This window comes from Trichosurus vulpecula, chromosome 8 (genome assembly GCF_011100635.1).
Source record: "Trichosurus vulpecula isolate mTriVul1 chromosome 8, mTriVul1.pri, whole genome shotgun sequence".
NCBI lineage: Eukaryota > Metazoa > Chordata > Mammalia > Diprotodontia > Phalangeridae > Trichosurus > Trichosurus vulpecula.
Window position 1 is genome coordinate 170,578,506 of NC_050580.1, and position 24,691 is coordinate 170,603,196.

The 24,691-nt window shown below is 38.6% G+C and overlaps 1 protein-coding gene across 2 annotated transcripts in view; it reads right to left on the bottom strand.

Annotated features, from left to right (window-relative positions):
• GALK2 (galactokinase 2) overlaps window positions 1-24,691 on the bottom strand; it is a 178,308-nt gene that overhangs the window by 38,087 nt on the left and 115,530 nt on the right. For both annotated transcript variants that reach the window (XM_036734406.1, XM_036734405.1), the window contains exons 6-8: window positions 12,961-13,059; window positions 11,785-11,937; window positions 4,490-4,700 (exon numbers count right to left, since the gene is read on the bottom strand). In XM_036734406.1, coding sequence (XP_036590301.1) covers window positions 4,490-4,700; window positions 11,785-11,937; window positions 12,961-13,059 — 463 coding nt within the window. The remainder of the gene's footprint in view (window positions 1-4,489; window positions 4,701-11,784; window positions 11,938-12,960; window positions 13,060-24,691) is intronic.

The window sequence follows — 24,691 nt, forward strand, 5'->3', positions numbered from 1 at the left end:
TATAAAGGTAAGTGGAAGTGACAGGGGGATATTGTGTAAGGAATTAATCTTTTTTTAAAAAATGGAACTCTGCTCAAATGGAAAGAATTGAGAAGTCCACAAAGTTCATATATAAATGTGAAAAACAGGTAGACCAAAATGCATTTTAGGAGCATCTTGAAAGGGATTATATGGTCAGTAATAAAAGTTTCTTCTAATATACTAGAGACAGGAAGTTAGCTGGAGAGTCAGAGACTTCTTGAGTCAATTCAGTTCAACTGTTGATGAACAAAAGGCACGGTCTTAGAGTGAAAAGTCGACAGCAAAAACACTCAACAAATTCTCTTTGCGTCAGTTTTACTGAGAGATTTAGGACACTCTCACTCCCAAACTATTTTTGAATTGGAAAAATCAAACACTGGTAAGCAGACAGGATGTTCTAAACATAATTGACAAAGTGGAAATAAATAAATCACTGAGACTCAATGGCAGTCACCCAAGGGTTCCAAAGGAACTCAAGGCTGAAACTGTAGAAATGTTGGCCAATATTTGTGACCTGTCTTCATAAACTGTGACGAAAACTGGTAGACTGCCAACACAACTCCCATTCATAACCAGGTCATTCAGGGAAAAATAATCCAAACTATGTTTATCAAATAATGGGTGTTGAAAGCTATCTATGATGAACTGGACAAGAATCCTGGAAGCACTTGACTATTTCTTAAACATAACAACTCAATTCACCACACTGTGACCAAAAAGGCCAACTACTTACAGGTTATATGTCAAAGTATTTGTCCTAAGTCTTGTCCTCCTGGGGACCAGTTTTCTGTGCTTTACAATTTGAATCAAAAATGATTTATTAAGGATTTGAGGTGTACACAGTGCTAAGATACAAAAATAAAATAAGAATCAGATGAAATAAGAGTTCACTCAAGAAGTTTAAAATGATAACAGATAATGCAAGACAAGACAAGAGAATAATGCAAAGTATCCCATCGTACTGAGGAAGAGGGGGCAGACTGAGAAGTAAAAGTAGTAGAAGCAGAGGGACAGAACAGGGAGAGGGGAGAAAGGGTGGTCAGGGAAGATTCATAGGGAAGGTAGGAATTAAGTTGGGCCTGAAGCACGCTTAACATCTGGACAGACAAAAGTGAAGAGGAAAGATACTTCTACTCAAGAGGAATGAGGAATAATGGACAAAGATGGGAATATGACTGAAATATGTGAATACATCAAGTCTGCCTGGAGCAACAGATTTGTGTGATGATGTATGGAATGAATAAACATATCCATCTGTTCATTCAAAAAGGACGTTACTATGATGGCCCCAAGAAGACAAAAACAAAATGGCCCCTGCCTCAAAGAGCCTTCTACATTCTATTAGAAGAAAATATCATCACACATACCATACATACAAAGTAATTTTGAGAAGGGAGAGCTCTACAGCTGGGGAAATCACGATAGGCATCAGGGAAGAAACAACCCTTGAATTGGGGCTTGAAAGAAGCTAGTTATTCCTAGAGGCTGAAGAGAGAAAAGAGTGCATTTACAGGTATGGGGAACATACCTGCACAAAAGAAAAGAGGACAGAAATGAATTCCAAGGTCGAAGAACAGAGTGGGCTAGTTTGGAAGGTAGAATACAAGAAGAGGATGCAGAAGAGCAATGCGAAATGATCCTGGAAAGGTAAGCTGGTATCAGCCTGTGAAGAGACTTACGTGCCCAGCAGACAAGTTTGTATTTTATCCTACAAGCAAAAGGGAGCCACTAGAAGTTCTTGAGCAAGGTCAGGAGAGAGTTCCATAAGTTTTCTGCCTGGGGCAACTAGGTGGCACAGTGGGTAAAGAGCCTGGAGTCAGGAAGACCTGAGCTCAAATTCGGCCTCAGACTTTTACTAGTTGTGTGACCCTGGGCGAGTCACTTAACCTTTGTCTGCTTCAGTTTCCTCTTTTGTAAAATGGGGATAACAATAGTACCTATCTCCCAGGGTTGTAGTGAGGACTGAATAAGATAATAATTGTAAAGAATGTAGCACAGTGCCTGACACATAACAGGCACTCTCTCAATATTAGCTACTACAATTAATGTTTTGTTCTTGTTCAGTTATCTCAGTCATGTCTAACTCTTCATGACCACATTTGGGGTTTCCTTGGTAAGGATTCTAGAGTGGTTTGCCATTTCCTTCTCCAGCTCATTTTACAGATGAGGAAATGCAGGCAAACAGGGATAAGTGACTTGCCCAGGATCATACAGCTAGAAAGTGTCTAAGGCTGCATTTGAACTCAGGTCTTCCTGACTCAAGGCCCCATGCTCTATTCACTGCACCACCTTGCTGCCCCATTATTAATATTATTCCTAAGTAAAAACACTCCCTTTTATTTGGCATGAAACCAGTGTGAGTAAAGACTGGAAGGAAAAAAAGCATGGGGTTTCCAGTTTTTCATGAGCAGAGAATAGGTGAAGGGGCATAAGATAAGGCTGCAAAGATAAGGTGGGGCTGGATGGCAGTAGGCCTGGAATGCCAGGAAAAAAGATCTTAAGTACTTTACTGAGTAGGTAACAAGGAAGCCTCTGAAAGGTTCTGAGCAAAAATAAACCGTGGTCAAACATACATGCCTAAGGAAGGAAGGTATACCTGGTAAACATGTGAATGAGAATTTGAAGTGTTAAGTGTTAAGACTTAATAGAAAAGACCTACGAAGAAGTAACTGTATTTTCATGGTTTCTCCCATTGGTTTTAATTTTTCTTTACAACATAACTAATGTGAAAATAGGTTTAATACGAGTGTATGTGTAGAGCCTTTATCAAATTATATGCTGTCTTGGGGTGGGGGGGGAAGAGAGAGATGGGGAGAAAATCTGGAACTCAATCTTATGGAAGTGAATGTTGAAAACTAAAAATAAATAAGTAAATTTAATTTAAAAAAAAAGTAATTGTAATTGTCCAAGAGGGAAGCTGTGAGAAACTAAACTAGGGGGTGGATGATAGGAATAGAGAGGAGGGAACGACTGCATCAATTTTTGCAATGGTATGGGGGATAAAGAGTCAGCCAAGATGCCAGAAGACTTGGGTGTAAGGCCTGACTTAACTTGATGGACTGTGTGATCCTAGGCTAAACTAGGTTCTTAATTAGGATTACTTAACTTCTTAATGCCCAAAATGAATTGGTAGAGGAGTTTCCTCTGGTGGGGGGGGGGGGGGGAGGTAGCGTGGGGTGGGAAGAGAAAGGGAATGAGTGAAAAGAATGATTTCCCTATACCAATGAAATCATAAGTGCAGCCTAAAAAAATTAACAAACAAAAAAGGTAAGCTTTTGACTACTCTATGGATGAGCCATAAAACACAGCAGCATCACCGAGGGATAGTCTCATCAATAAATTTTCATGGTTTTCATGAAGTTTCCACTTCATGTTTCATATGCCCCTACCACTTAGTTACTGCCTTTGAGGAAAAATTTCTCTTTGGAGCCATAACTAACAGAGACTTGGCCATGTAGCCTCCATATTGATAACCTGGTGTGATCCCCATCATCTTTTGAAGAAAGACTTACTTATCTGTAGTCTTGGTTTTCTGAAGTCGCTTCAGTCCCTCTCTAACCCCAAGATTACCCTCCTAGCCCCATTCCTTTCCTCCTCTCCCTCCCAGAACTGAGAGCAGCAGCTGCCTTCTAGAAGGGGATTTCTCCTAGGAACTATAGGAAGGAATAGAAGTCTGGCAACCACTGCAAATGGATGATTTGAAAGGTAGAGTGGGAAGACTTAGCAGGAAAGACCAACTAAAAGGTAACTGCAATAATCCAAAAGGGGAGAAATAAGAATCTTTATTAGGGCATGGATGGTAAGAGTAGAGAGAAGGGAAGAGAAAGAGGAAATGACTGCATCTATATTTGTAATGCAAGAGAGGGAAGCATGGTATAGTGAGTAAAAAGCCAGCCAATGCATCAGAAGATCTGGGTTTAAGGCATGACTATAGTCAGGCCCCACTGAAAGGGCTACAAGGTCATGGCTAAGAGCTGACAGTCTCAGTAGTTCTGCCCTCCATCAAATGAACCATCTTCAGTTTCCAAGCCAAGCAGTACCAAGGGAGCTGCACTCTCTTCATAAGCCTATACCTCCTACCTCCATCTCCAGTTTCTGGTGCTGCCAGACAAGTTACCTAAAGAAATTAAAATAGATCTAACAAATTCAAAAAAAGATAGAGAATATGGGCCACAGGCTATGATGAAAACCATCCAGCCTGTCACAAGTCAGTTGAACCTTCATGATCTCATTGGCTATAATAACACATCACTTTTCTCATTGAAAGTAGTTACTCTTAGTAACAAAGTGGCCAAAGGGTGGATAAGCATGGGAGAAAGAGGAAAGGCCAGGGGATTACATACCTAGATTTTCATTCCAGAATGCTTCAAAACTGATACAAGTCATTTGGGAAGTTGAGCTTTAACCACTTACTAGAGGTGAAGGAATGGAAGTAACTTATCTTTGGTTGGAAGTTCTCAGGACTTACCATCTTGAGTGTTCTTGCAAAGGATTTGGGTCTTCAGCTCCTCCAGGCTAATTTCTAGGTTATTGCAGACTTCCTCTTGGCTGTAAGGTTCTGAATGGAAGACTTCTTCCACTAGTAGCAGCATTTCCTCCAGACTTAATCCTAGTTTGATCTGCACCTCCTCCAAGCACAGGGCTTTGTTCCAATCCAGGCCTTTGTACTTAGCCAGGAACTGCAAATTCAAATCAAAACAAAGATCAATTTCTATTCAGAAATCAACAGGCCATGTTTTAATTAGCCAAATTCAACATGAAGATGAATTTCTTTCCGCTCAACCTACCCAAGCTCCCCACTATTGCTCAGAAATATAGAGTGGGTTCAGATGTTTGGGATTTCCCATTCTTATATGACAGATATCCAAAGACCAGAAAAATTAAGTCTTTGTCCTCCAAAAAGAACACTAATCTCTTATTGATGTTATGTCTGTCCCTCCTTTCCCACAGGGCTACTTCCATGGACAATTCCACACTTTTAATCCCTAGTCAGATGATTTATCCTTATTACATCCTGCCTCTATAACATTCACAGAAAACTATTCCAATCTCACATGATGTGAGTCTGAGGGAGTCATGTTATCAATGACCTGGTTAGGACTTCCCCTGTTTACTAGATGTCACTTGGAAGGTAGCTAATGAACTTGAATATCTGGACATATGAATGGTATTTTAAATGAAAACCTCATTGGGCAATTCATGAAAAACCATTTTCATTCAACTGGTGGCATGGTAAAGCTGTGTTTTCCCTTCTCCTTTGAGAGAACACCCTAAGTTAAGCATGCACCAAATATTTGGGACCAGCAATAACTTGCTGGAAGGATTTTTTAGCCACTTCCAAACCAGGGTATGTCTCCCTCTCTCTCTATCCTCCCTCTGTAATCCACCGTGGTTTATCCCACAGGCTACTACATGGGCCCTCTAAAAGGAGCTGGCACTCAAAACAAGGAGAGAATGCTTGAGTCCGGATAGTGCCTTTCCCCTAGTCCTTGGAACAGACACTATAGCCAGTCAAGCTTCATTTCCTGGGACCAAGGTATGGCAAGGGCAGAGAACAAACAATGAGAAGAAAAAAAAGGAAGGGGAAAGGAGAAAACTCCATAAGGAAATGTGCAATTGATTTACTCTACTCCAACACCAATTATTAGATTTTCCTTATTCTGTAAAGGAAGCAGGATGTACCAAAAGAGCTTTGTCTTTTGGTTAAGACCATTAATTTCAGGGAAACATTAATAACAAACACTTTTATTGAATGATACTCTCAAAAACCTCAGATTGTGCAGTTGAAAAGAGTTAATGTTTTTAAAGATGACCTGGGAAACCAAACAATAGCATCCTTTGTTTAACGCATTTTACAATTCATTTTACATCCACTTTTAAAGCATAGAAATAAATCTAAGCCTTATTCTAAATGACTTTGCTTTTTCCCTGCTACTCCTCTAAATCTGGCTTTAGAATCTAATGTTTATAATAACCTGATGTTCATATAGCGTAGTTATTTGCATATTGCCTCCCTGTAGAGTATGAACACCTTCTGAGAAGTGACTTGTCTTTTGTTGTTCTTTGTATCCCCAGTACTTAATACAGTTCTTGGAACACAGTAGGGTTTAATAAATGTTAACTGACTGACACCTGAGGTTTACGATGCATTTTGCATACACTACCTTGTTCGATTCTCATAGAAATTTAACTAAACATCATCATTACAAACATCATCACCCCCATTTTACAGACAGTGAAAAGGAAGTTCAAAGGAGTTAACTTGCCCAAAGATATTGCTTGACCAATCAATCAACAAGTATTTATTAAGTACTTAACTGTGCTGAGCATTATGCTAGGTGCTGGAGATCTCCACTTCAGCACATAAGTTAAACAGCTAAGCCTTAAGTATAATTGTTTCCACCTCATAGATGGATGATTTGAGATTCAGAGAAGGCAAATAACTTGTCTTGAGCACATGGCTATCAAGTGGCTGAGCTGAGCTTTGAGCTCACATCTTTCATGTTCAAGTTCAATGCTTTTTCTTTACCATATAGGCTCTTATGATGGGTGCTGCTTAGGTACTAAGTTGACAGTTCCAAAGACTAATGGCCTGTCCCGACATAATCCCTGAACCCAACAAAGTGAAGTAGTCACTTCCCAAAGATTCCAAGTCAATCTACCCACATAAATTCACACCACAGTTTAAACCTTAGAAATAATTTTGTCAGGTATTTAAATATGGAAATAACCATGAAGAAGCTAGGAAAAGCATTTGAGAATCTGGGAGTGAACCTTGACAAGAAATTTAAGCCTTTCATGTTCAGACATGTCAAAAATGATATCTTAGTCTGGACTCTCTTCATTATTTAACACCTAAGTTCCAAATCCTAGTCCCAGAAATCATATTTCCCCAGACACCCTCTCCAGGGTAACAGAGGCCACTACATCTGGGTATGTAAGATGCAAGGAAAATGGCTCCAGGGCTCAGTTTTCAAAAGCTAGCCTCTCCTTTCCTATGTGTGATTGATCTGCACACAGAGGCACTGACTTACAGAATTTCACATTCAATCCAACTACATCCGCAATTTGCTAATGGTTAGGCCAATTGTCCACTTAGCTTTCATCTGGAAGGTCCACACAGCCAATCTAGTGTGCATTTCAATTACCAATGAAATCTACCACATGCCCTCAACATCGACTGTAATTTCCTATGAGCAGCTGAGCAGCACACAATTCAAGGAGCAGAACAGGGAAACCCACTTGAGACCCTTTGAAATTTGGCTCTGGAGACAGTAAGATGATTTACAGATGAGGGAAGCAAAGGAAGATTGCCATTTCTCAAGGACAAAGCATCAGTGAGAGAATTTGCCACTTATGGGTCCAGTGCTACATCTGATTTCTTCTAAGTCCCTCTCCACTCAGCATATGGATAAGAGAAGAAAGAATACACTCTTTTCCTAATAGTATGGATAAGCTGCCAACATTTAGCACCAACATTATGTGGCATGATGATTCGGTTCCAACCTCAGATACTTACTAGTTGTGTGATCCTGGGCAAGTTATTTTCCTTCTCTGAGATTCAGAATTTATCTGTAAAATGAAGAGAATGGCTTTGATGGCCTCTAAAGTCCCTTCCAGCTCTAAATCTGACCCAAAGATTTAAAGTTGGAAAGGACCTTAAAGGTCATTGTGTCCCATCTTCTCATTTTCAAGATGAGAAAACTGAGGCCAAGAGAGGTTAAGTGACTTACCCATGGTCAATCCTAGTTGTCTGAGCTATGTCTTCTTGGCTCCAAGTCAAAGTGCCCTATACACTATTCATTAATTTCTTAGTTGTTGTTGTTGAGTCATGTCTGATTCTTTATGACTCCATGGACCATACCATGCCAACCCCTTTTTATCTTTCACTACCTCCCAAAGTCTGTTCAAGTTTATGTTTGTTGTTTCTATGACACTATCTAACCATCTCGTCCTCTACCATCCCCTTTTCCTTTTGCTTGCAATCTTTCCCAGCATCAGTGTCTTTTCCAATGAGTCCTGTTTTCTCATTATGTGGCCAAAGTATTTAAGCTTCAGCTTTAGTGTCTGACCTTCCAATGAATAGCCTAAATTAACTTAAGTATTGACTGATTTGATATCCTTGCTTTCCAGGGGACTCCCAAAAGTCTTCTCCAGCATGACAATTTTAAAGCATTGATTCTGCGATACTCAGCTTTCCTTACAATCCGATTCTCACAGCCATACGTTGCTACTGGCAAAACCACAGTTTTCACTATGTGGCCCTTCATGAGCAAGGTGATTTCTCTGCTTTTTAGTATTTGCCATAGCTTTCCTTCAAAGGAGCAAGTGTCTTTTACTTTCATGGCTGCAGTCACTGTCTGAAGTGATCTTTTAGCTCAAGAATATAAAATCTGAAACTGCTTCCATTTCTTCTCCCTCTATTTGCCAGGAAGTAATGGAACCAGTCGCCAAGATCTTAGTATTTTTGATGTTAAGCTTCAAGCCAGCTTTTACATTCTCCTCTTTCACCCTCATCAGGAAGCGTCTTAGGTACTCATCACTTTCTGCCATCAAAGTGGTATCATCTGCATATCTGAATTTGTTGATATTTTTTCCCAGCAACCTTAATATCATCTTTTGATACATCCAGGGATTTTGCATGGTCTACTACTCTGCATATAAGTTAAATAAATAAGGTGACAATATACAGCCTTATTGTACTCCTTTTCCAATCTTAAACCAATCAGTTGTTCCATGTTAGGTTCTAACTGTTGCTGCTTAGCCCACATGAAGGTTCCTCAGGAGACAAATAAGATGATCTGGTACTCCCATCTCTTTGAGGACTTGACACATTTTGTTGTGATTCACACAAAGGCTTCCATGAAGCAAAAGCAGATTTTTTTCCTGGAACTCTCTTGCTTTCTCCATAATCCAATGAATGTTGGCAATTTGGTCTCTACTTCTTCTGCTTCTTTGAAAACCAGCCTGCACTTCCAGTAATTCTTGGTTCACACATTGCTGAAGCCTATCTTGCAGAATCTTAAGCATAACTTCTCTGGTGTATGAAACGAGCACAATTGTCTGCTAATATGAACATTCCTTGGCATTGCCCTTATTTAAGACTGGGACATAAACAGATCTTTTCCAATACAGTGGCCATTGTTAGGTTGTCCAAATTTGCTGCCATATTGAGTGTTGCACTTGAACAGCATCAAATTTTAGAATTTTAAATAGCTCACTGGGATTCCATCACTTCCACTAATTTCATTGTTAGCCATGCTTCCTAAGGCCCACTTGACTTTATTCTCTTATTCTCCACAATGTCTGGTTCTAGACTGGTAACCACAGTATCAAGGTTATTAGTGATATTAACATCTTTCTCCTACAGTTCTATAAATTCTTGCCACTTCTTCTTAATCTCTTCTGCTTCTGTTAAGGCCCTACCATTTTTGTCTTTTATCATGCCCATTTTTGCATGACACATTCCCTTAATTTCTCTAATTTTCTTGAAGAGATCTTTTGTCTTTCCCATTCTATTGTTTTCTTCTACTTCTTTGCATTGCTCATTTAAGAAACCTTTATTATCTTTCCTTGCTATTCTCTGGAATTCTGCATTCAGTTGGGTGTATCTTTCCCTTTCTCCTTTCCCTTTTGCTTTCCTTCGTTCCTAAGCTATTTGTGAAGCCTCCTCAGAGAGTCACTTTTCTTTCTTGTTCTTCTTTTTCTTTGGGTTATTTTTTTGTGCTGCCTCCTGTACAAAACTCAGATCCACACCCCACTTCTGGGAGGGTCATAAGTTTGATTCTATTACTACTCGTTAATTTCTTAATCCACATCCTACTTCTAGAAGGGTCATAAGATTGATTTTTACCATAGATAAAAATGGGAGATAGAAGTTTGAGATATGGCATAGTATTTTGGAAAGAACAGTAGATTTGGAATCAGAGGACCTGGGTTCTAATAATCCCAACTCCTATTTCTTCTAGCTCTGTATAGGACCTTAGGCAAGTCACTTAAATTATCTGAGCCTGTTTCTTCAACTTCAGAGTTGGGTAGTAGAAAACGAAGACTTCTAAAATTCTGTCTAGCTCTCAATCCATGAAACAATGAATCAAGTCCCTTGTTTAAACCCATGAAGGGAGTCACTGGGGAGGCTGGTATAAGGACTTCTAAGCCAGTCTTCAGGCTCAACCTCTCCCACACTGGTTTTTAAATGCTAATAAATAGAAAGTAACCAAATCTTCTTGTTTAGTTAGGAAAGAGCACTACAACTGTCTCCTGTTCCCTGTCTCCTCTCTAAAAATCCTTCAGGAAGTACTTATAGTCAGTTAGGTGGCAGGGTGTACAGAGCACTGGCCCTAGAGTCTAGAGGACTCAAGTTCAAATCTACCCTTAGTTACTTACTAGCTGTGTGGCCCTAAGCAAGACATTTAACTTCTGTTTGCCTCATTTTCCTCAACTTCCTACTTTGAAGAGTTATTGTGAGGATCAAATGAGATAATATTTGTAAAGTGCTCACTGCAGTAAGCAAAGACTTTTCCCACACAGTCATACAAAAGAAGTTTAAGACATGATCCCAATGACACAGTAGCTTACTAGTCAGTCACTAAATCAAAACTCTGGATTCTAAAACTGAGCATAAAATTAAGACAAAGAATTAATGCATCCTCCAAGGGTCCAATAATGCCTTGACTTTGGTGCTCTCTCTCTTCTCGTTTATGGGCTTTTCCCCCTACTCCCTTACCACCACACATGGTCTGATGTCACCAGCAGTTCCGATAATTGAAATAATTTGCATTTGGCCCAAGACTTTGAACTCCCACATGACTAATCTTGATTTCCTAAGAACTCTTAATTCCTATTTATTAGGCTAACATGACACTTCAGTGGATCCAAGAGTTCACTGGAATGGGTCCTGATCCCTCCATCAGTGCAGAATTTAATTCCATCTACCATCACACACTATTTGATTCTTCCATAGAGCCCTTGAAGAGGATCTACTCAAGAAACTGGGGTTCTTTTCCTGGGTCTTTTAATGTTTTATGGACACCAGAGCAACACTCCAGATATACATCTTTTCTTATCCCTCATTCTCCCATGACTGGACAACCTCTTTCTCTGGTAAGACAAACTTGATGAATTATTTTGTGTGATAAAAATGTTGTTAGGATATGACAAATTAAAAAAGAAAAATAGACTATTTAAAAAACTCAATATCAGTAAAGGTTAACTGCAAACCTTCAAAGAACACTGCAGATGCCTCTCAAGGGCTTCTACACAGAAATTCCACTCCCTCTTCTGAGTAAACCCCACCCCAGAAGCCAGCCAACAACAGCTAATGAAGGCTATCTACAAATCATATTTGAAACAGAAATCAGAATGGAGTTCTGTTGGCCCAGCCCTAGTGACTGGGAATCCCACCCCCTTCCATTCTAAAGGAAATTTTACATTGTAGGGATATTAGGGAGAGCTCAGTGTGATAAGGTGGTGGGAGAGTTTTGAGAGGGTAGGAACCGGGGAGAAGAGCCAGGTGGAGCTCAGATAATATTTGGGAGTGGAAGGAAGATTATTATAGTGGAAGGCTGGTGAAGAGTACAAAAGAACAAGTGAGATTTAGTTCCAACACTTTGTCCTCCAAGTACAAAATTCTACTTGTGCTTCTGGTAGCATTACACAAAAATATGTGGCATCAGAGCAATTGGAATCATGGGGAGTGATGGGAGCAACAAGCCTACATGAAATCTGCACCATAGTTTGCCAAGAGTTTACAAAGTTTATTACCTTTGCAGCCAGTCGACACTCCATCACTCGAGTATTGAAATGAGAAGTTGCTGCCTTATTCATTGCAACACAACTGTTAGCAATCACAAAACTTGCTTCACTTGGTAGTTGGACATCAGTTGCCCTCAGAGGATTAAACTCTATTAACTTGGCCTTTTGAAAGAAAAAAATGACAGATTAAAACCTAGAAATGGTTCAGGAACACAATCAGTCCAAAAAAGATTCTTTCAAAGTCTTGTCACAAGCCTGGATGACTACCCAGGCTGGACAAACCAAATAACCCAGCTCTATGTAGTTCAGAACCACTAGCTTCAAACCTGCCACTTAGGTCTTCTTATTACACAGCTCAAGCAATATCTTTGTGCTGAAGAAAATCCCCTCCTCTTCTATGCCTAGGGCTTTGGAAACTTGAATTGAAGCAACAGATTTCAACAACATATATTAAATAAGAAATAAACCAGGTGTTCTTGAAGAACAGCCAAATCTGTAGGAAGTTGATGCAGTACTGAAAACTGTAAAGGTTTAGAAGAAATGTCTGCATCTATTTTGGAAGTGGGCAGTTTCTGGACAGCAACCAAAAAGTTCTACTCTGTTTGAGGGAGCTGATAGCCAAGGGGAAGTGGCAACCAGCATAGGAATCTACTTCTGGCTGACTATCAACATTTTCTTCCCCACAGCCTAGGTCCTAAAAATGTTTATAGAGAGAAATATTACTAAGGAGTAAATTATAGAAAGAGAGGTTATGAATACATGTGGTAAAGGAACTAACATTTGGGTTTAAAAACCAACAAGGGAATTTGGAAATAATATGAGATGGAGAGGTTTAGGGAGCTATTTCAGACAACACAGAGAATTGAGAAATCTCTTACACAAACTAGACAAGGAAGGAAAATGGGTATAAAAGAAAAAGAAAAAAGACCAACTGGGAAAGTGAACTGAAATAAGATCATGAAAGTATAAAAGGAAATAAAATAGTGAAACAGATCAAGAATTTAAGAGGTAAACTGGTGATATTGGAAGACAAGGATTGGAATGGTGTTGGAAAATGTTTAGGGAAGTCTGAAAGAGTAGGTCTGATTGGACTTGTCTGTTACTAAACCTATTGGATATGTCAAAGGCTTATTCTCTATGTGGTTTCTCACAGTTGGTACTTCCAAACAGGTCACTGTCACCTACCTTTCCTTCCTCTCCAAGAAATGATATGGACTGATCCATGCCTCCCCCTTCAGTGCCAATATAACGCTCACTCTTGGTACAGATTTCTGCCAGTTCTACCTGGGGGGAAAAGCGAGTTTATATTTAAATAAAGAAGAAATATACTCCTCCTTCTCTTATGTATCAGAATTTCTCAAACTGTTCTATGGAACCCTGGGACTCCACAAAATAATTGAAAAGGGTCTGCAAAGAAAAAGTTGTAACATCAGTAAAGTGCATACCCCAAAACCATATTTTGTTCACAGTGTCAATTGTGTAACACTGTGTATATGTATCCAGAAAACCATTAAAAATTGGTCTAATCACATGAACAAAAAGCTGGCTTCTTAAGGGTCTAGAATCAATTACTGAATGTGCCCAATGATGTATTATATAAAATAAATACAATATAGTATGTCTCTAGCAGTGTATGTATAAAATGTACCTTGTATATTTGTATATATAAAATATGTCCTTAGTTTTGTGAAGGTTTTAACTATGATTTTTGCACCAATGCCCAATACAGACATTTGGATGAAATGTAGAAGATGAAAAGACAATAAATCTAAAATGCTAATAATCAAGGATCTAACAATGAAACAAGGTATTTATAAACTTTATTTGCATATTAAACATTATAATAAATGAATTTAATAAATTTAATAAAATAAATAATACGTGTTTAATAAAAGTACACTAAATTGAACAGAATTGAAAAAACAAAAGAATGAAAAAAATGATCTGCAATTTGGCTTGACTTAATAATGGTTTTGTTTTATTATATGTGATATTATCTTATACTTTAAAGATTCTTGATTTTAATCCACGTGGATACTTCCTTTACTAAAAGAGATCACGACACTTCTACAACCTATTAGGTCAAGAGTTTTTAATCCAGGATTCATGAATTTTTTTATTTTACAATTTCAATTGTAAATTGTATTTCAATATAACTGATTTTTTGATAATCCTATGTATATTGTTTTATGCACTGAAAAACATTATTCTGAAGAATCCATACTGCTCATCAGACCATCAAAGGGATCCATGACTCAAAACAGGTAAGAACCCCTGCACTAGATGGTCTTTGAGGATGCATGTGCCTAAAACATTCCTCCTCCCATAGTGAGTCCAATGAAGAAGCCTCTCCAATCTTAGCTAGGCTGGTCCTACATCAACAGACACATAGTACACCCCCTAGGCCCACAAATGGAACCATTTTAGCTTGGTGCAATTTCCTTAAGCAAGCACTCTGCTCTCAGAGCCTTCAAAGGTCAACTCTGCACCAAAGAAGGCTTTTGGTGCAAGTTATTCCAATTAAAAAAAAAAGTTCTTTGGTTCCAACAAAATTACAAAGATACTTACAAGCGTAACATAGAAAACTGCCAAAGAAAACCCTGAATTTTTTTTTCCAGCAACAATGGGATGAACAAAAAAAAAATCCACTCATTTAAAAACATAAAAACTTTGTGAGATAAACAACACATACAATAGTGTGTCCAACTGTAAATTTGCAAATAAATAAGTTTTTAATAAAAGTTCAAACACCCACTTCAGATCCCATCTACAATGACTTTTAGAAAAGTTACCCTCTTTGTATCTCTTATTTCACCATAACTTGGCAATATTTGTAAATTGCATACATAACTTCCCATGATCTAGACTTCTATAACCCTTAAAAATCAATTAACAAAAGAGATTTTAACCAGCATGAGACATCTTTAAGAATTGGGTAACCTTCCACTCCAGATACACATTAGGCTTCGGGTTTTCTGTCTAATACAAGGTACACACCATAATCATTATCATATATTTTAAAGCAAACAACATGCTACACACGATATCAGTACAATTTTTCTTCATCATCACCCTCCTAAATACCCAACTGGTCACTGCACTGATCTGAATTCTGATCAAATTGACAAAAAGATAAAAACTTAAGAAAACTTTGAAGAACTGATGCAGAATGAATCTTTCATACAAGACCATGGCCTGATATGGGGTGATTGAGTCAGAAGAAGGCTTAACAGATGCCACCCATGACTATGCCAACATATTTATATCAGATGAAAGGTCAAGGAATGGAGAATGAAGAAATGGGAAAGGAGGAAATGAAAGTAAACCCAATAAAAGACCAAAGCTTAGGAAAAGGAGGATGACTCATAGTCAGATTCGTGGCCCTCTATCCATTTTTATTTATTAATCTAGTATAGATATCCCAGACCTTAATTCTTCTTCAGCCAAACAGCCTTCTATCTTGTTTTAATACTTCAGATTTCATACCTGATGGACCCCTTGGTATAGTTTTTCCTTGTTGTTTACACTCACTCCCTTCCAATTCTAACTCTGCTTCTTTGGCCTCTGGTGGAGACTGCTTTTCCTATCATTTACTACTGAGATAGAGAGACAGACAGACAGAGAGAGCATTGGCCTGGGAATCAGGAAGACCTAAGTTCGAATCCAGCCTCAGACACAAGCTGTGTGATCCTAGGAAAGTTACTTAACTTCTCTCAGCCTCACTTTCCTCATCTACAAAATGGGAATAATGCCAGCTTCTCTCTGTCTCTCTCTCTCTCCGGTTGTTGTGACGATGAGTGCTATGAAGGTCATTCGGCGTCCTCAGAAAGAAAGATCTATACATGTTCTGGAGTCATGATTACTAATTACAAAATGGACTTGGATAAATGGCAAAAAATGGTCTAATTTTGAGTACCTAAGCTACCTCTACTTTTATATCTGTAGGTGCCCAAAAGCTTCCGGAATATCAGCACATAAGTGGTACACATTTGTCAACCTTGCTCCAGCGCTCCAAAATGCCAATGGATCGGTGATCTCATTAACGTAGGTATGTCTTCCAACAACGTGAATTGATCATGATCTATCCATGCCTACTCATCCTGCCTAATTCTTTCCCACATCCCTACCAAAACTTTGCCATAGGGAGGGCTTGCCTAACGTGTTGAGGCCTTCCTCGCTTTCTCTCCAAATTTCAAAGAAGACAATAAAAAACATCATACATCACCTATCCTTCATTCTTGCCAAATGACCAGCCTAGCGTCTTTTCTGATTGTACACTTCTTTGCTGGTATAATTTATATCAATTTTTCTTCATAATTACTGATTTGTAATTTGTTACAATCTGTTTGTGCCCACTGTGCACCTCTCTTGAGGATGATCTTAAATTCAAATACTTGAGACTATCATGTTCCATGAGTCACAGCCAAATAAAATCACCCAAATAATATTGTTATATAATAATAAATAATAATAAAGCCCCTACTGTTTGCTGGCCACTGTGCTAAGTGTTTTCCAGGACCAGGGCTCTATCTACTGTGCCACCTTGTTACCACAGATGAGTCCCAAAAGCCATTCCCCATTAAAGTCAAAAGATATGAACAAATAGTTTTTGAAAGAAATTCTGTAAACTATTAACAACCATATGAAATGCTGTTCACTAATAATAAGGAATATGCAAATCAAAACAACTCTGAGGGTTGTGCCTCACACCAAGCAAGCTGGAAAAGATAACAAAAGACGAGAAGTCAATATTAAAGGGGCTATAGAAAGAGAAGTACAATAATGGAACATCAGTAGAACTATGAATTGATCTAACGATTCTGGAAGGCAAATGGGAATTATGCAAAGAAGGTGACTGAAATGTCTGTACCTTTTGACCCAAAGATCCTATCCATCAGCCAAGGAGGTCAATAATAAAAAGAAAGCCCCACATACCAAAACATTTTATTTTTTCAATAGGAAGGACAACCTCCACCTAAGGACATGGAATCAGAGCTGTATGTGATATACGGAAGGGGAAATGCAATATGAAAAAAATCCAAAAAATGTGTTTTCAAAAAAAGGCCTTAGATCGTTTAGGGATGTAGTCATTTTTGTTTCAGTATATGATCATTAAAAGAATAATGTGATTCCACATATGAGTTCACACACAGGCAATGAAGACTAATCTCTCCAATTCCAGGCTGAACTTGCTGTCCATTTGAATGCCTATCAAAGTTATATTCACTAAGGGTCAAGTTCTATAAGTTGTACAAGCTCCATATCAGAGCCTGAGTAACAGGCCATCTGATTGCTCTTCTTGCCCTACTCGTCCCACCCGCACATGGATAGTCAGATCAAACTCTCTGGAGTGATTATGAATCTTATTTAAGATGCTATACAATTTTCCAGAGCTATTACAATCAGCATGTTATCCACAAACAGAAGCCTCTGAGAACTTCATGATTTATGAGGAATTCCTCTGACTTCAATGGATTTCCTCTGATAGTCACAAACACCTTTGGTAAATGTGTATGTATTGTTCTCTCCCCCCCGCCCCATTTTATGCCTTGTCTGATATTAATAACTGGAGGGTCATCAAACAAGTTTATCTCAGTTATATTTTTAAAAGATCTTACATAATTTTGGAATATGCATGGGCGACACCTTGTGGCAAACTTGCCTTTGAGACAGTTTTGCTTTACTAAGCCAAACTTTTTTTCCAGTAGGCAAGAAACAATAACTAAAGTGGGATCTTGCATTATTTACCTTTCGTTTAATTGTGCAATAGTATAAATGTCTACTATTGAATATTGATTTTGAAAGCCTTGCTATTCCTATCTAATACTCTTATCAAGGATGCACTCTCTATGCATGTTTAAGTTATTCTCATAAAAAAAGTTATACAGATAGGAAAAGTTACAGAGAGGCTTGCACTAAATAACCTCCTTAAGTCCCCTCCAGCTCTCAATCCATGTTCCTAGCATCCAAAGCATAGATACAGGTAAGTAGTTGTTGATGTTCATCTTTTGGGGGATAATAATAAATTCCGAGATTTTTCCACAACTTTAACATATTCCCTTCTTTAGAAAGCCTGAGAACCAAACCCCCAATATCTTTAAAACCATGCTGACTTGAACAAGGACCTTCTCTGTGTACACTTAGTCTACTTCAGTTTGACTACTGCAGGGGGTGCGGGGAATCTGTGGCCTTCTAGGTCCTCGGGTGCAGCCTTTTGACTGAGGCCAAGTTTTACAGAATAAATCCTTTTATTAAGGGGATTTGTTCTGTGAAATTTGGATTCAGTCAAAGGGCCACACTTGAAGTCCTTGAGGCCACAGATTCCCTACCCCTGGACTATTCCATCATTTTTTTTTTATCCTTGAGGGTCATTTCTACTTCCTCTGGATCAGGGGCTTGTAAACATTTGGGTGGGGGGGAGGCTCTTGAATCCCTCTAGTAATCTAGTAAAGTCCACAGATCCTTTCCTTGAATAATGTTTTTAAATACATAAAATAAAATACATAGGCTTAAGAAAGAAATCAATTATATTTAAATAGTTATAAAAAATATTTAGATGGCGGCTAAAAAGCAGAGACTAGCGTGAGCTCCCTGCCGAGTCCCTCCAAAAACCTATAAAAAATGGCTCTGAACCAATCCTAGAACTGCAGAACCCACAAAACAGCAGAGGGAAGCAGGGCTCCAGCCCAGGACAGCCTGGATGGTCTCTGGGTGACGTCTATCCCTCACAGAGCTGGGAGTGGAGCAGAGCCCAGCGTGAGCAGCGCGGACCAACCAGACCAGGAGCCTGGCGGAGTGTGCCCTAGTGCCCTGAATCAGTGAGCTGCAGCAGTTACCAGACTTCTCAACCCACAAACACCAAAGACAACAGAGAAGGTTAGTGGGAAAAGCTGCGGGAGTGGAAGGAGTTCCCCGCAGGCTACCGCCCTGGGGGCAGTGGAGGTGGGGCAGCTATAGAACTACAGCTGCAGTTGCTTCTGGCCCCAGGCCCACATGGTGGGAGGAATTAAGTGGTGGATCAGAGCAGGAGTGCACAGCCTGCTGAAGATCTAAGCCCAGTCCAGGTTGGGGGTTCTTGGGAAAGGAGGAGTGCTGGTGTGGCAGAGCTGGCGCATCCTCCCCAAACGTGGAACATAGAACTCTCTAGTCTACAAGCAGTCATACCCCGCGGAAAAAATCAAGGGTCAAGTTAGTTGGTTGGGAATATGACCAGGCAGCAAAAACACACCCAGATTCAGTCTCAGACTCTGGAATCCTTCTTTGGTGACAAAGAAGACCAAAACACACAGCCAGAAGAAGTCAATAAAGTCATAGAGCCTACAACAAAAGCCTCCAAGAAAAACATGAACTGGTCTCAGGCCATGGAAGAGCTCAAAAAGGATTTGGAAAAGCAAGTTAGAGAAGTAGAGGAAAAATTGGGAAGAGAAATGAGAAGGATGTGAGAAAACTATGAAAAACAAGTCAAGGACTTGCTAAAGGAGACCCAAAAAAATGCTGAAAAATACACTGAAGAAAACAACACCTTAAAAAATAGACTAACTCAAATGGCAAAAGAGCTCCAAAAAGCCAATGAGGAGAAGAATGCCTCGAAAGGCAGAATTAGCCAAATGGAAAAGGAGGTCCAAAAGACCATGGAAGAAAATACTACCTTAAAAATTAGATTGGAGCAAGTGGAAGCTAGTGACTTTATGAGAAATCAAGATATTATAAAGCAGAACCAAAGGAATGAAAAAATGGAAGACAATGTAAAATATCTCATTGGAAAAACCACTGACCTGGAAAATAGATCCAGGAGAGATAATTTAAAAATTATTGGACTACCTGAAAGCCATGATCAAAAAAAGAGCCTAGATATCATCTTTCAAGAAATTATCAAGGAGAACTGCCCGGATATTCTAGAGCCACAGGGCAAAATAGAAACTGAAAGAATCCATTGATCGCCTCCTCAAATAGATCCCAAAAAGAAATCTCCTAGGAATATTGTCACCAAATTCCAGAGCTCCCAGATCAAGGAGAAAATACTGCAAGCAGCCAGAAAGAAACAATTTGAGTATTGTGGAAACACAATCAGAATAACCCAAGATCTGGCAGCTTCTACATTAAGAGATCGAAGGGCTTGGAATACGATATTCCGGAGGTCAATGGAGCTAGGATTAAAACCAAGAATCACCTACCCAGCAAAACTGAGTATCATGCTCCAAGGCCAAATATGGACTTTCAATAAAATAGAGGACTTTCAAGCTTTCTCAGTAAAAAGACCAGAGCTGAATAGAAAATTTGACTTTCAAACACAAGAATCAAGAGAAGCATGAAAAGGTAATCAAGAAAAAGAAACTGCAAGGGACTTACTAAAGTTAAACTGTTTTGTTTACATTCCTACATGGAAAGATGATGTGTATGATTCATGAGACCTCAGTATTAGGGTAGCTGAAGGGAATATTCATATATATATATGTTTATGTTTATGCATATGTATGTATATGTGAGTGTGTATGTATGTATATATGTATGTGTATATACATATAGAGAGAGGGCACAGGGTGAGGTGAAGATGAAGGGAAGATATCTAAAAGAAAAAAATAAAATTAAGGGATGAGAGAGGAATATATTGAGAGAGGGAGATAGGGAGAGATAGAATGGGGTAAATTATCTCGCATAAAAATGGCAAGAAAAAGCAGTTCTGTAGGAAGGGAAGAGAAGTCAGGTGAGGGGGAATGAGTGAATCTTGCTCTCATCAGATTTGACCTGAGGAGGGAATACCATACATACTCAATTGGGTAACTTATCCCACAGGAAAAAAAGAGGAAGAAGAAGATAAAGAAAAGGGGGGATGATAGAAGGGAGGGAAGATGGGGGTGGAGTTAATCAAAAACAAACATTTTCAAAAGGAGACAGGATCAAGGGAGAAAATTCAATAAAGGGGGATAGGTTAGGAAGGAGCAAAATATAGTGAGTCTTTCACAACATGAGTATTGTGGAAGCGTTATACATAATGATATGCATGTGACCTATGATGAATTGCTTGACTTCTTAGGGAGGGTGGGTAGAAAGGGAAGAGGGGAGAGAATTTAGAACTCAAAGTTTTATAAACAGATGTTCAAAAACAAAAAAAAAGTTTTTGCATGCAACTAGAAAATAAGATACACAGGCAATGGGGTGTAGAAATTTATCTTGCCCTACAAGAAAGAAAGGGAAAAGGGGATGGGAGGGGAGTGGGGTGACAGAAGGGAGGGCTGACTGGGGAAGAGGGCAACCAGAATATATGCCATCTTGGAGTGGGGGGGAGGGTAGAAATGGGGAGAAAATTTGTAATTCAAACTCTTGTGAAAATCAATGCTGAAAACTAAATATATTAAATAAAAAAAAATATTTAAGTTCATGGATCCCAAGTAAATAATGCTTGCTACAGATCACACATCAAAGAGTATAATGTAAAAATGTAAGCAAGATGGCTCTCTTGAAAAAAATATTTATAAAAATATTTGCAGATCTTTTTCATCCATTTGCTGTCCTCTTTGAAGTCTCATACATAAATGTCTATGAGATGACACTGGCCAACCTTTCTTTAAACTGGTTTTTTCCTTTCATTACTTCTTGCTATTTTTATGAGGCAAATTCTACTCATCCGCCTCCATATTACTTTACAAATTTATATTCCAAATGACTATTGTTCGTTGTTGTCAATATATCTATACCTGACAAGTAAGTCAAGGCAATCTTTCAACTCTCTTTTTCTCTCTGTTAAAATTATTAGTTTAAGGCACTTAAAATTTTGTATGAAATTATTATAGTCATTGTTCATGTCCTTTCTTCTACTCATTTCCCTTTTTTCTAAATCAATAACTTGTTACCAATATGAGGTTGCATTTTTAATAACAGGTATATTTTTACTCATTTTTCTTCTTTCCTCTAGCTTTGCATTAATCACAATCTTTGCTTTAACAAGTCAAGGGTCTGACCACTGGGAATGACTCTCACCATCAGTAATAAGTCATTTCCTATCTGTTAAAATATAATCAATTTGTTTTTTGTTGTTGTTATTTCTTTCTGGAAAGAAAGCTGACTTGATATCACACCTGAAACCTAATTCTGACAATTCCATGGTTAGACAGGTAATGACTCAGTTATTCTGAGTGGAGAAGAAAGAAGAGTAGACAGTGGGAAAACAGGAAAAGAGGAACTGAGAAGGAAAGAATAAAATTATTTCTCTTATGTGTACAAAGAAAACAGGACATACATAGCAGCCAGTTGCATATTATGAATGAGGAATCATGTGGTTGGCACATAAAAATGCTACCCACCCCAAGTGAAATCTAAAGACAGAAGCGTTAAGATGCTTGAGGAAATGAAGTCCCCAAAAATATTAGCATGCAAGAAAACAAGTCATATTTATAAACTGCTTTTAAGTTTGTAAAATGTTTCTCTAACCACAGCACCATAATTCTAGCAGGTATATATGATTATATATGTGTGATAATCTCCATTTTACAGATGATTAAACAAAGGTTCCAAAAGGCTAATTGACTTATCCATGGTTACACAAAGACTAAGTTTTCACAGCTAGAATGTGAACCCAGGTCTCCCGACTTCATGTCCAGAATTCTTCCTACTAAGCTGACAAGTGAAGGAAGAATCCTTTTCTTCCCATTAAAGTCTCTAAGCAACAAAAGCAAATTTTGGGTAGCTATACAATATGAAAGAATCACATATAAAAATGTAAAAGACAGATTCAGAATTTTCTTTCAATTCAATTAATGTTTCTTTATTTTCTATTACATTCAAGGAGTTGTGACAGGCAATGGTGATATAAATGAAAAAATAAATGACCCTTGCCTTCAAGGGACTTTAATTCTATAAGGGGAATGACAGGCATATATATGAATATAATGCAAGGTAAGGAGTGAAGGGAGCAAAGTAAGGATTCTAGGAATACATGAGGAGAAGATAGTACTAATAGCTGAGGAGATCAGGGAAGGCTACATGGAGTAGGTGGCACCTGAAGTGATCTTTGAAAGAGGATAAGGATTCTAGGAGGTAGAAATAAAGAGGGGTACATTCCAAGAATGGCATAAAAGAAATGCATGTTTTTGACCAAAAGCCAATTTAGACCTGATTCTATATCCTAAGCTGAATAGAAGTCATGTGGATTGAAATAATATAACCACCTAAAGAAGTGACATTAAACAGCATACAGTTGTAACAGGGAACAGATAACACCAGTAAATTGGAGTGATAGGAATGAAGTATGTGCATCTATGCACTCCGCACTCAATCCAAAGGGACACAGATGACAAAGACATAAAGTGTTCTCACATTTCTACAAAATGATGAGTAGCTTGCAAAAAAAAAAATGCCCTAGGAGTTGGTTCACTTAGTACTCAACCACTATTTAAGTTATATCAAATGTTCAATAAACTTCACATGGATAACAAAGAGTTATTGTGAACACATTAACAAATTGTGGAAAAGTAATCTTTCCAAGAGAACATCAGGAAGAGTTCAGGTTTCCATTAAACCCTGGACCCCAACAGACTCAAAGCCATTCGACAAAGGACAAAGGGATCTTTCTCTTCCTAATGCAGGTGAGAGCTTTGAGGTGACTAGGAAACACCAAGCCTTTCCCCATTGTACTGCTTATAGACCGAAAACCCTGGGGCAAGAACAGCAATACTTTAACAAGAAGGGGTTCTCCCTTTCCTTCTGCTCCTTGCTCAGTTATTTTAAACCTTGCTTAATAAAGAAAACTGCATTCCCTCCAGCACCCCACCTTCCACCTGAGACCTTCAAGAACCTTAAAGGCTCCTTACACTGCCTAACTTTCATCAAAGTTTCACTCCACCCTAATCCCTCGGTTTCCTTTGTAATCCTATATGTTTTATTTTATACATTTAAAAACTTCAGCATTCATAGGCTTCATCAGACTCTACCAAACGGGTCAATCCCACAAAAAAGGTTAAGAAACTGAACTAGATGATATTAAAGTCCTGTGTAAACATAAAAGTCCCTATGCATACAAGAAAAGAAGAGCCAAAATTATTAAGAAAGCTATAGGGGGAAGGTTGATAGGAAAAACAGTGATAAATGGAGTACTTAGGAATCAATCCTAAAAACGGGATAAATTTTGTAGGCAAAGAAATCTACCATGAGAGCTGTCATCTCCAAACATGAAAGCTATAGAAAACATCCACAAAACACAGTGCTGCAAGCATTCTCAGATAAAAGAAGCATTCGTGACAAAATAGTTCTAGGCATGAAGAAGGTTAAAAAAGAAAAAGGGTACAACTCCAATGATTTTTGTTATGCTAAACTCACCCTCTTCTCCAGTAATAGATAATGAGCCCTTTACTATCCCAATTCTCTAGAGGTATAGTTGCCCCAGGTTCAGACTCTAAATTCAACACACCTTTACTAAACACCTGGTTGCTATGTGCAATATACAAGAAACTCAAGTTCCTATTTTAGAGATTTGGAACCATCAGGTGGGGTCCAGCCAAAAAGGAGTTACTTTCTTAATAAGGCAGCTCCCACAATAGTCCCCAAAAGATTACCAGGGTTTAACTCTGTTTTAGAACACGGTCGATGTCCAAGTTTTGAGTTGCAAGCCCCCTGGGCATATGCTGAGAAAGGTCTTTTTTCTCTGCAGATCCACCAATCACAAAGATGATGTCTCCCTTACGTTTGTATTTCTTTTTCCCTAAAAGCTGGTGACATATCTTACCTCAAGATGAGCTGTCAGGGGACACTGTGAGGCAACCCGGAGACATTCCAAAATAGGAACAGAAAAAAATCATGCTTGTCAGTTTGGCCCTGAAAAGTCAGTCTGGAGACCAAAGAGTAGTTACGAAAGGAATATGGGGTATGGAAGAGAGAGGAAAGGTTGCAAGGATTACAAAAGAAATGGGACCTAGAAAGACTC